Here is a 13,534-nt window from a genome sequence, read left to right as displayed (position 1 = left end):
AAATTTCAGATCACATCGTTCACTGAGATGAGGACAATCTGAAAGAACCTCATGTCTGAGGGCTCTCAGGAACACTCATTCTGAACATATGGGATTTACTGGATTCTTTAACTAGTCTACGTTCCTTGGGCTTAACTTCAGCAAATGTTAGGACTCAGATTTGTCCATCCAGCTTCTGACATGCAGTTCCTTGACACAATAAGCTGCAATAAGCCATGAAGCAAGAAACATAAATGTCAGTTATAAGCTATGAAACAATGTTTCAACGTAGACAGGAGACAAATCTAGAAAGATTCACCTTACTTCAAAACTCTTCACTTCCTCTTCCCCATCATCGTCTTCCTCGTCATGACAACTCTGAAACATGTAAAAGAAATTTAGAAAAGGTTAACGGGATTCGAAAATGTTGTATAAAAGTATAAAAGAATTTAGCAAAGAATACCAAATTATTTTTGTTAATTTACCATCAATACTGTTTAAGTATATATATTACATATAACGAGCTTAGATGACATGATCAATGAATTTGTGACCTAAGAGAAGATTATACTGTGCTTATACAAAATTAAAATACTAAATTACCAGTTTTATATATATCATGGAGATATTTGTGAGGCCTGTATCCTATTACATGTACTACGTATTCATGCATTTTCCTTGTTCAAATCAAATTACAAGCCTTAAAGACAAAGATCATTGTTTTCTCCTTTTTTATGTTTCCATTACAATGTGCTAATACAGATACAACCAATACCTATGAATTATAATGAACAGAAAGCAGTGTCCATTACTTAAAGCGAATCTTGTAATCTTTTTTTTTTTTTTTTGGAAGTTCGTTTTTTACCGTATTTGGTATAAAGGAGGAAAGTAAAATTTCAACTGCTACCAAGATTATCCTTTTATAGAAAAATGATTAAACTGACAATTTCATTATTTTGAGTTATTTTCCCAGAAATGGTAAAGGAGCTGTGCATGCCTTCTTATCTAATTCCCACAGCTGAAAATTTTGCTTGCTAAGGAAGCAGAGCTGTTCAGCGGTTAGGAACGTGGCCTGAGGATGCACAGGGCCTGGTTCAAATCCTGATGCTGCCATTAACGAGCTGTTCAGCCTAGGGCAAGTTCCTTCACCTCTCTGGGTCTCTGCTTCCTCATATATAAAGTGGAAATAATAAAAAGAGTAACTGTGTTAAAGTGGAAATAATAAAAAGAGTAACTGCCTTTATGGGGATCCCATGAATTAATATATGCAAAATGTTTGACACTTAGGAACAAGTATCTGAAAAACAATAACCTGTTAATAAATCTCGATGGCTATTATTATCATGGTTTGGCACTGGGAGTATGAAATGATGCTGACTGAGGGAAGCAGGTTGTCAGCCAATACCTGTGCGGGGAAGAACCTATAGCTCGCCTAAGTGAGATTACTGCAGCCCTTCTAAGGATCTGTTACGGTGCTAAGCACTCAGTGTACCACGAAGCTCATGGAAGAAGTGGCTACATATAACTTACAAATCAGAAAAATACTTTTAACTCAGTGATGTACAGTACTTGGAGCAGGGATGTGAAGTGGGAACGGGGGTCAGGGTAAAAAATGTGATCCTTCCACCAACTGAGTGATAAATGCTAAAAGGTCTGTTATGTTCTTTCACTCATTCAACAAACACGTACTGAGCATCACCTCCTCCATTTCATGAGAATGTGAACCTGGTGTGCAGAGGAGAAAATAAGGGGTCCCAGATCTGTGACAATTTCATGACATGGAAAAGTTGTTAAATAGTATGTTTCACCACAAAAACCAAGAGGTTAATTATTCATTCAGAGCACAGGAACTTTTTGACTATATGCTCTGTCACCTTGACTCCCATGTCGTCAGTTTACCAGGATTTTGAAAATAAAAACCTATGAGAACTTTAGCAAAAGAGCTGCAGGGCAAATCTGTAACCCTCTGTAAATACTGTACAACTAGTGTTGAATACAGTGGAATTCTGGCTGATTTGCTTCTTAGGATTACCTGTGTAACGGTTCCCTCCATCTGCATTAGGAATTAGGAGTGAAACATAGGGATTTTACCAGGTAACAAGCAGGATAATTATTTAAGCAAATTAGAATACTAATATAAAAATGTCTCTTAAGGATATAAAGTTATACATTTTCTCAAGCGCATCATCTCCTACATAAATTTCATTACCGTCAGAAATACTGGGGAGGAACAAGGTAGCATACATTTAGAAAAGTTGGCATTTTTAGTTATAATGATATGCTCTTAAGTGATAAAATTCATGTGATATGTTTGCTTTAATAAAGGAGTTTAGAGCTCGATCTGACAGATATTTTTTTACAAGGAATTATTCTGAGATAAAATATCTTAAACTGTTTTTTAAAATTTTCCTAAGAAAATTTAGTGAGATTTGCTTCTAATAAGACTAAAATTAGTGATTTTTTTTAAAACCTATTAAGCTGGAATCTATTTGGAGATCTACCTGACAAAATTCAACAGACCCATCAACTACTTTAAACTTGTACTGACTGGCATGAGCACATGCTGGGGCCACAAGAAAACTGTAGCAGATGTCTAGTATTTTTTAATATACTGAACAGAAACAGAGGGATTTATAGGCACAGGACACAAAGTCTTCCAATAGCAAACTGCATCCACGTAATATACATGATATGATAATGCGAAGTAAGCAGTAGGTTCTATTAGATGGTCCTGCAACACAGGACTTAACTTTCTGGACAAGGGTGATCAATTCTAGGCAAGGAAAAGTGATTATCATACACCAGGAAGGAAAAAAAGTGAATAAAATCTGTACATAAAGGAGCAGAAGCATGAAATAGAGAATTTAGAAGAAAAAAATTAGAGAAAACTAAAACAGACGATACTTTAGACCATTCAGATATCTGGATCAAAACTCAAAATTGGCAGTGAGAATTCATAAAGCAGTAAACGGGGCACTTCACCTCGCCACCATCTGCTGGAAATTTCATTCTGCAAACCAAGTGTATTTCACGCCTTCTTCAGTTGCCTTTCTGATTGTCTAACTCCTCAGAAGACAGAGCAAGCAATGAGAAACTTTCAGGATGGATTTAAAACTGACTAAGTTTGCGGTGAGATAGAAGAGAGAAATCGCGTAAGAAAGTGACCCTGGCATTTTATAATTTTAACCAACAAAGAATGAAACACTGGATATTACTTAATGTGTACTTCTTAATAAGTTAGTAACAGAAAGAAGAGGAACAGTTTTCCTTAGCCAGAAACTCAAAAGAGTGAAAACATTATTGAGTGCTTATTTTATGAGAGTATCATTCTAGATACTTCCATGTGGTTATCGTATTTAAATTGGTAAAACCATTCCATTAGGACAGAACAGCTTCAGACAAGTCCAGAAGGGATACTCGGAGAATCAAGCATGAGTAACCACGATGTGGACAAAAGTTAAGGAGCAACAGCAAACCACTGTGTGTGTACTGGAAACTTGCTAAGACATTCAAAAGAAGAGATACATATGATGTAAGGACAGGGTTGGAAAGATAGGCAGGAAAGAAATAAACTCAAGGTTTAAAATAAAGTGTGGCTTGAAAAATACAAAGATTTAAAATGATTGTTTAACATACAGTCAAAGCAAGGAGAACAAGAAACAGTAAGTACATGATTTACAGAAGAAACTGTAGTAGTGATAACAGAGAGAAAAGGCAGAACTACTCATCAGCTGTTTGTTTCACACTTAACCACCAAAGAGAAGTGATTTTTAATTATGAAAGTTACCTAGCCAGGAGAAATAAAAATTACGACCCCAATGAAATGCCATATTACAACCATTTGGTTGGCAAAAATTAATAAAGCATAAAATAGCAAATATTGGAGAAGATATGGACCATCAGAATCTCTCTTAAACATTGCAGGGAGGAATATAATTTAAGGCAATAACTTTGGAAAACAGCTTAGCATCTTCTCCTTAAGCTGAACATCCTATGATCCTTGACTTTTGGATATGGATAAGAATAGGCATTTCAAGCCCTTTTTTTCACATCAGCAAAAACATAGATTCAACACAAAAGGCTACCAACTAAAAAGTAAATGGACAAACTATGGTGTAGCTGCCCAGGGGAAATATAACAGTCAATTCAAACACTCTCCAGCACACAAAAGTATTCATGAATCTTAGAAAGCAACAGTAAGTAAAACAAGCACCAAAAGATTACATATTGCACACTACCCTTTTAAAAATTAAAACAACCGAAATCTCAAACATATATAATTATATATGTAACACATATGTATATATGTAATATATGTATTAATAAATTCATATAACTAATGAACACTAAATAAAAGGAAAGCAAGGTTATCCTGAACCTAGGATACAGGAGGATGACTTCCTCGTGTGGGAAGGCAGGGTATAGGTTAATGGAGAGGACCACATGATTACAGGGAGGATTATTATCAAGGTTTTAGCTTTTCTTGTGAGTGGTGAGTTTACGGGTAGTTACTACATTATTAGAAACTGCTAAGTAACTGCTTTTAATAAAAGCAGACAATAATGGACCAATGATGAGTGTGTATCATGAATCCAGAGCTCTGATTAACCCAATTCTGGGTTCCTATGGTTAAAAAAAGAGAGAAAACTGAAAATAAAAACCACTTAATAGGTAAATGTTGCCTTCAAAAGGTCCTGCAATGGAGAAGGAAGACACAAGTCTCTTGAACAGAGTTAAAGTGTCAAGACTCAAGGCACAAATAATCCTATGTGAATGTAAAATGACCACTGGTGACCACTCTGGGAAACCACAGAGGTCCAGAGAAAGTTTCACATTCCTGGGATGCTGATTGTCAAAGGGAAGAAAGGCAGCCTCCAAAAGCTACTTACTCAAAAGTTTGTTATCAATCATCAAAACTAGCAACTTATATAAACACAGGAAAAGCACACTTACCAGGTTTGTGGTTAACATAAAATGGAAAGAGATATTTAACACTGGATGAGAGAACTGAACTTTACAGCTATTTTGGCCTTCGATAGTCGTCTAACTCTAACTAGAAAAGTGATGACATACTTAAGAGTACATCAACTGTCAAAATACAGGTGTGTGAGATAAACCTCAAAAGAAACTCATAAACGACCTGGAATTTAAGTGAACAGACAAGCTCAAAATGAGACAAAAATGCAATCTGGCTGCTAAAAACTAGTGAACTCTTACAATTTATTGTAAATGTATAGAATCCCAAGGCAGAATAAGCAAGGATAAAGTCCCAATGTGCACTATACAGGTGAACTCAGAGTCGGCACACTGCGTTCAAGTAACTTCTGGGGGACACATCTTGATAAATGATTGAGAGAAGAATAAACTGAGAGATGAAAGCTTGGCATTCCTGGGATATATTGAACAATAAAAGGCACTAGATTATGTAATCATGAAGGGAAAATCTTGAGAGAAAGAGAGCATCGTCAAATATTTGATGATTTATCAAAAGAGATTAGATGTAACTTTAGGATACAACTAGGACAAATGCAAGGTTGATTCTGCGGCAGTCACAAGGACGAACTTGAACCATCAGGAATCCCCTACTCGCAAAACAAGAGCTTCTCCCTTTTTAGCTTACTTGCTCATTGCTTCTTCAACTGCAAGGACAACAGTCCATGGACTCCTTTACAATCTCCTTACTTATCAGCTCCTTCTTTCCTCATTTCTTTCTTTATGCTACTTAGAATCCAAGATCCAATTGTCAGCCCCTCTCATAGCGATATACAAAACCCTGTGACCCCTGTCTTTCAACAACAGTCTGGCAAAAACTCTCATCCTTGACAAATCTAACTTCCTGCGTTCTCTGAATCTGCATTTGGTTCTGGGAACTGCTAGAGAAAAGCCACACAACCAGAAGACTGGTATTGCCCAAAGTCATCTATCAGGCTTTCTACACTGCCTGCGAATTCCATTTTAGTTTCCAGTCAATACTCAGTGCCAATTTCCACGGAAGGAAATATCCTTCCACTTTAATCTTTTAACTTAGTGGGTTTTTTAAATTTATTTTATTGGAAGACAGTTCATTTACAATGTTGTGTTCATTTCTGGTGTACAGCAAAGTGATTCAGTTATATATACATATAATAGCTTGCATCTTCCAATCCCAAACTCCCAATCCATCCTTCTTCTGCCCCTTGGCAGCCACAAGTCTGTTGTCTATGTCTGTGAGTCTGTTTCTGTTTTGTAGATAAGTTCGTGTCATATTTTAGATTCCACATATAAGCAATATCATATGGTATTTGCCTTTTTTCTGTCTGACTTATTTCACTTAGTATGATAATTTCTGGGTCCATCCATGCTGCTGCAAATGGCATTATTTCATTTTTTTTTATGGCTGAGTAGTATCCCATTGCACATATATGGAATTCCTATTCTTTATCCATTTATCTCTTGATGGACATTTAGATTGTTTTCATGTTTTTTAAACTGTGGTTTTCAACTCATTAACTGGACATGAAATCTATTTACTGAGTAGTGATCTCAAACAACTTTTATTTAAATAGAATAGAAAATATCAGACTATACTGCTCATAACACAAGTCAGTACAAGTATAATTTCATGAAGATTTTCTTTCAAGGTATCTGGTTTTATGTTTTTATGTTTCTATAAATTTATCGGGTAAATGTATTTCTGACTGTGGGTTACGGTTTAAAAGAAAACTGGAAAGCCACGACTTTTCTCTTATGCTCTGCAACCTGTCCTGCCGCCCCGCTCCCACCTACTCGAAGCCTCACTCCACAAACTACTCCCTTGTCTATTCTTTTGGGTCCTTCCCACCAGAACAGTAGTAAGTTCAAACCTATTTTTAAAAAGTAAAAAAAAAAAAAAAAAAAAAAGCAAACAGGCAAAAATAATCCCCCTTCAACCTTACAATTCCACCTAGATATTTATCACCCTCTACCTTTCTCCTCCTTCTCAGTAAAGAGATGTAGGCCACAACTACTCACACGAGAATCTCCACTTACTTCCCCACAATATACACTTGAACCGCCAAAGCTCCCTCTCAAAATCCTCTGCAACTGTTCTCACCATGATCACATGATGTCCGTGTAATAAATCCCGGAGAATTTTCAGTCCTTCCCATGTTCAGTCCCTCAGCAGAATAAGATTTTGTTGACCACAAATTCCAAAAGTTACTATATATGCTCACACTTAAGATTCTCTCCTATTTTATTTGGAGGGGGGACGTCATTTTTTTCTAAACACCTCTTAAGCATCCATGTCTTTAGAGGCTTGGCCCTAAGCCTCCTGCTCTTCTCATGCTTCCTTCTATGCCTGGGCAAGGTCATCTACTGCTATGGCTTCAATTCCCTTCTAATGCTGACAAATCCCAAAGCTATAATTGTAAGCCTTCTATGAGACATGGAATGTTACACATGACTATCTTATCACACATTGGACATCTCCACTTAGCTGTCTCACAGGAATCTTTAATTAGCATGTCCAAAATATAACTTGCCATGTTTCCTCTTCACTCTAGGCCTGCCATGATTCTGGTGCTCTGCGCTTTAGCGTATGGGACTGCCATCTCCCCAACTACCCAAGTCAGAAGCCTCAGAGAAACTTACTCATCCCCTCATTCATCTCCCCGTTACACGATTAAATGAAATAAGCACGCAGGAAATACTGTTACTATTTTTGCATGGTCAGCTCATCATTCACCAGTTAAGGGCTTCCTTAAAACTCAGACTAATGCTATATAAACTATTCCCAATACTCCTAATAGTTTCTCTATCATTAAACTTATCAGCATTTTTTTGTAATCATTTGTTCAAATTTTATCTTCTCCATCAGATGATAAACTCCAAGAAGGTAGGGTGTGTGTGTTTCTTTCTGATTCACCAAGTCATCTCCAATTCCTCAATTCCCAGTGAATATTTGTTGAATGAATGAATGTTTGGAAAATTAGTGAGCTCCCATAAATAAAATGTTATAGGAAGAAACAATGATTACCTATCAAAAACGTTAGAACAGATATTCAGGCAACAAGTGGAAAGTTGAGATTAATGCCCCTTAGGTTTCTAAAATTTAACAATATTTTATTTTAATCTGGAAATACATAGATTCTTATATTTTGCCATTAAAATCAAGACATTTATTTACCTTTGCCATAATATCTGCATAAGCCATATATAAAAAATCTTCCTCCAGTTTGCTATGAAAAACAAGAAAAAGAAAACCATCAGCTTTTAAGCAGAAGGTTTGTTACATGCAAAATTACCATCATTCTATAAAATAATCTTTATTTTTCAACAAGTACATCTCTTTAAATTGAAACAAACACAAGACTTAGGCAAAGCAATTATTGACAAATACCGTCGAATCAGAAAGCAAAGATCTTAGACTTCCTAAACAGTGGTCCCATCTTACCTTATGGAAGAGATCTTCAAGTCTCACAAAAGAAATGCTCTATTGATTTACACACAGATGCAATAACATTAATATTTCCTTAAAACTGCAAAAGTTGAACCAAGCAAATTTACATGATGTCAGGGCTTTTGACAGCAGAAGTGATATTTGACATTTGTTGGAAAGACTCTCCAAGTTATTATGCTACTACGTACTTAAAAGTATGATGGTCATAATGATTCTTAAAAATTAGGACAGGTTACAATCTGTTTATTATCCTCTTTTGAAAAAGCATGGGAACCACTCATTCATTGAAGAAAGCCTTCCATCCAAAAATACCTAAAGTTTGCAAAGTTATTTTTAGCAGTTTTAAACTTACAGCCATCAGAAAAATCCACTTATGAGAAATACCTCATTACCTGACAATGCCAGACAGGGAGCTGCTGTATGCATAGGGGATGAGATGATTTGTTAGTTAGGAAATAATAGGAGAGAGAGAGAGAGAGAAATCGTGAGAGAAGGATGGATCACAGTAGCTAAGAGGGAGAAATGTACATTATTACGACATGCATAGAGGTCAGAGGAACGCTTCAAGACTCATGTCATGGATTGATAGCTAAATTCTCTCCCCGCTTCTGCAGATGATTAGGGAGGCCTGGGGCAACGTAGGCTTTCTTTCCCGTGGCAGGGAAGCAGGTAAGAGTTTCAGAACCTCTGCAATGTCTCATTTACAGAATCCACCTATGCGGTGTGCCCCTGTAATGAGCAGATTGTCAGCACATTTTGACTATCGGGCTTACAAGTGCATTTCTCATTTAACTCCATAGAGGTTTGCCCTTTGTGGTTTCAGTGAATTCATGTGAATAAGACTGTAGGAGCCAAGAAAAATGGAGAATGCTCGTAAAACAGATCTCAAGGAAAGCTTCCATTGAGAGGATGGCTTACCCATCTTCTCAACGGTCCTGAGACTCACTGCATAATGAAGACAATCTATCCAGGAAATTTGGGTCATCGGTGGTCTACAAACATGTTTGGTACTGAAATGTGCTTTGGGCTGTTTTGTTTTCTTTTCTAAAGGCTGTTAGTGAGCAAGAGAAAAAGCATTTTATAAGGAGATTCAGAATGAACTCAACCAGCTAATTACAATGCTCTGAAGAAAAATCAGTGCTAGGTAAATATTTGATAGGTAACTATTAAAGCCTGAAGTAGAATGAGTGCTGGTTCGCGGGTATATGCCAGACTGGTCCTATCTTTGAACACTTCTCTCTCCTCCCAAGAACAAGATGAAACTGAAATATGAACATGTGACGGACAGAACACTCAGACATGGGTTTCTGTTCGTTCTTCCTGTGTCTCATGTGAACCCTCCCAACCGTACCATTTCTCCGTTAAAGCTGTTCGACTGAACAGAAGGATCAGCTGATGGAGGGGATCAACCCTCTTAGTGCCCTCATCTTCTTCTGGCGGTTCTGCTCCAGGTTTCTACAAAAGAGTCAAATTTATAAAATTTCACACTTAGGTGAAACGTTCACCCAAACCCAGGAGCCCTGTGAAGGCTTGAAACAACAAACAAAAGGAAAGCCTTTCTCTTCCTGTTGTGGTGCAAGTGTGTGTCTATATTACATGCCTTGTACATGCACATGGTTGCATGTGGGTTATATTATTGATGCAAAGAGACGCAGCTTTCAAACAAAAAGCTGGGACTTCCCTAGCAGTCCAGTGGTTAACACTCAGCATTCCCCATACAGGGGACACGGGTTCAATCCCTGGTCTGGGAACTAGACCCCACATGCTGTGTGGCATGGCCAAATACAACTAAAATAAAATAAAATAAAATAAAATAAAATAAAATAAAACAAAAGCTATTTAATAATGGGACCAAAAAAACACTACGGGCAAGGATGACTTACATCATTTAAAAATTCTGAATGCTATTCTTACAAGCAGATTCATAGCTAACTGAAAAGTGTATCTGCTACATGGATTTCAGCTTTAGGGAGGGCTCAATTTACAAAGAATTGCAATAAAATGCTATGTCACTCCACGAATAAAAATGTAGTTCACGTGGCAAGGCAATCTGATTATCAAATGAAACATTTTCATTGCCTACATACACAGAGGAAGGAAAGGACGCTGAATGAGTTAATGTCTGAACCACTCACACATCACTTTTTCTCATTTTCAGTTATTTTTAAAACTTAAAAAAATAATTTCATTCTACTGGATAGAATAGTCACCATGAGGAAAATTACTAAGCATTTCTACTGACTGTAGAATTAATCAATCCTGGCTTTTTGTTGAATGATTTAATGAATTTTATATCTCCATTAGACTTGCCCATTCAGACCGATTTTCTGTCTACATAAATGATGTTCTTTCTTGGATTTAAGGCTTACTGTTGCAGGTACTATGTAAATTTCTATAAGGTTGAATATTCTAATATTCTACAGGGTTTGATTCTAAGGACAAATGAAATTCATTTAAAATATACAGGGATAATCAGGGTTAAGGCTTTATGAACTGGATTACTTTACCCTTTATGTTCCCTGATAATTTGTGAGTTAAAAAAAAAAAAATCAAAGCTTTTAGACAAGAGGTCTTTAACTTAGGAATCGTATAGCCTCTAGCTAGCCCGCAAAATTCTGCTGGACGATATGCTTGTACAGTTTCCTGAGAAGAGGGTTTTTGGTTAGATTTTTGAATAGGTCCACAGCATACAAAAAATTAAGCCCATGGCTCCCCTGAGCGATGTACTCTCAGTGACACAAGCCTCCTTACCAGCGTGGCTGGATCAAAGTTCTACTTGCCATTGATATATATTTACCATGACTTCCTGCTCTTCCTGTATCCAATCTATCATTCTCTGCCCTCTGTATGTTTTACAGCCCGCTACCTTTCATTGGCTTTTGTCAGCCTGCAACTTATTTTTGATGAATAACCCTTTACAGTTCAGCTTTCATAGTTCTATCCTGGTTCTGAGGTACTTGAAGTTGCTTTGAGGAAGAATTTAAAAGAATAATAGAATGAAAGTTTAGTTAAATTCTGAATTGCTGGACACTGATATAAGAAATAAACTCTTTGAAATAAAATTGTAAATTTCCCCCTAAACACTGCATGCAGTAACAAACAAGAGTAAAGTTCCCTAAGATGGATACACCGCAATGATGTTTTCTTTTCAATGTTAGAAGATAAATGGCTCACACCAATGTTATTCCACCAAGCCCAGACCATCTTTCATCTTCTAACCCCATCAAAAACGTACCGCTAAATCTTCTATCAGTTTATCTTCAAAGTAATGTTCCTCTGTCTCAATCCAAGACTTTTCATATCCCTGAAGGAAGAGATTAACAGCCCGATGCCTAAAAGGTAAGCACAATTTCAAACAAAGAGCTTTTTAAAAAATACTACATTGAAAAGGTATTCAGTAGCACTTTATCACTGAATTATCTGTGCCCTGAAAGAATAAAATAAAAATAAACTTCCCACTCTCGACTGGAGAGGCAAGACATTGCAGTGGATAGAGGAAGGTTTCTCAGATCACACAGTGACCAGAATTCAGTTATTTCTAAGTTTTGGAACATTGGTCACGTTATCCAACTTGGTCAACTCTCCCTTCTCTCATTTACAAAACTAGGAAACCCCATCTGTGCTTCAATCTTGTGAGACTTCAACCGAGAGAAAGGATGTAACGCACGTTGGATAGATGCTCATTAAATGGCAGCTCTTATGACACAGAGTGGCTCTGGGTGACAATGTAATGAATATCAAGAGAGGGCTTTCTGTGTTCCCCTTAACACCAGACACAGACCCGCAGGATTACAAAGCTAAATGTATTGAGGGGACTTTATCGAAGTATACATCCAAAGACTGAATCCTGGAATGCTGATGATAAATGGTTGCCTATGAATTAAAGAAGACCAGTAAAGACTAAAAGAATAAGTAAACTCATCACGAAATGGATGAGAGACATGGCTGAGGTTCCACTCTAAGAAAATCACGTCAATAAGGGAACATATAAGAGAATATCAGACGTGTTAAAATGAGCTTGTGCCACTGTAGGATGGAATCCTGAGCTTAATGGTATAAAAAGGCAGGCTAAGGAGTCATGAGACATAGCGTTAGACAGGTTTATGAGGAGCCCTGAAATCCAGGGAGAGGAATTAACAATGTAGCTGGAATGGCCAGAATTCACCATAACTTCTTGTGTGAGAGAGGCTCAACCTTACTGGTACATCAGAATCACCTGTGGAGCTTTTAAACCGTACACATGTTAAGCCTCAGACATTGTGATTCAACAAATTGAGGTCTGGATATTTCTTAAGGGAATTTGAGGTGTATTTCCTACAAGTACCGGGTCTGAAAATCATTGGAATAAGGGATACAATCTTGAACATGTTATATCTAAGAGAGTGGAACCACAGGCTCTGTGACATCACAGAAACTAGCTTCGAATCTGCTACCATCAACATGATGTGAGTCAGTAAAGGGAGCTGAAGAGGTGGCTACGAAGGGAAGGACGGCGATGCAAAATGGTTCAAAGAAAAAAGCTGATGAAACTAGGAGAATGACTGTTTAGGAGGAACCAGAAAAAGGAATAAGAATATGAACTCAAGGTCAATGTTCTATTTGACTAAACTGTGACACCATATTTGGGTCAGGGGATTTAGAAGCAGCACGTGGTTTGAGGAGGAAACGAAATATATTTTATACTCAGTGAATGACGAGATGGCAAGGAATTTACCTGCCTTAGTGAATGGGAAAACTTTTGTTTGTTCTGCTTTGTTAGTGGCTGGGCATGGTGGGGAGGATTTTTGCTTTTGTCTTGTTTTTCTCTTTTTTTTTACTCTCCAACTTATATTATTTATTCATTCAAATACTTACTGAAAGTCGGTGTTCTAGGTGCTGAAGATATGAAATTGAACACAGCCCTAAAGGATCTCTAAAGTCTGAACCAGAGAGATAAACAGCCCCAGTACTGAAGGAAAGTAGCCACAACTAGAGGTATTTAAAACTGTCCTAGAAACAAATAGGAAGAAGCATTCAACTTGGAAGAAGTAGAAGGGTTTGCCTTGGTCAGAGATGGTCCAAAAAAGAGATACAGCTTAGCTGAGCCTTGTTTAACAGACATGGGGATGATGTCATGTGTATAAAGCTCAGACTGGG

The 13,534-nt window shown here is 37.2% G+C and overlaps 1 protein-coding gene across 1 annotated transcript in view; it reads right to left on the bottom strand.

The window, feature by feature from the left end:
• RYR2 (ryanodine receptor 2) overlaps nt 1-13,534 on the bottom strand; it is a 549,009-nt gene that overhangs the window by 91,252 nt on the left and 444,223 nt on the right. The window contains exons 78-81 of the mRNA XM_057736978.1: nt 11,634-11,730; nt 9,750-9,853; nt 8,126-8,177; nt 304-357 (exon numbers count right to left, since the gene is read on the bottom strand). Coding sequence (XP_057592961.1) covers nt 304-357; nt 8,126-8,177; nt 9,750-9,853; nt 11,634-11,730 — 307 coding nt within the window. The remainder of the gene's footprint in view (nt 1-303; nt 358-8,125; nt 8,178-9,749; nt 9,854-11,633; nt 11,731-13,534) is intronic.

This window comes from Hippopotamus amphibius, chromosome 5 (assembly GCF_030028045.1).
Source record: "Hippopotamus amphibius kiboko isolate mHipAmp2 chromosome 5, mHipAmp2.hap2, whole genome shotgun sequence".
Classification (NCBI taxonomy): domain Eukaryota; kingdom Metazoa; phylum Chordata; class Mammalia; order Artiodactyla; family Hippopotamidae; genus Hippopotamus; species Hippopotamus amphibius.
This window is presented reverse-complemented; position numbering and strand designations above follow the sequence as displayed.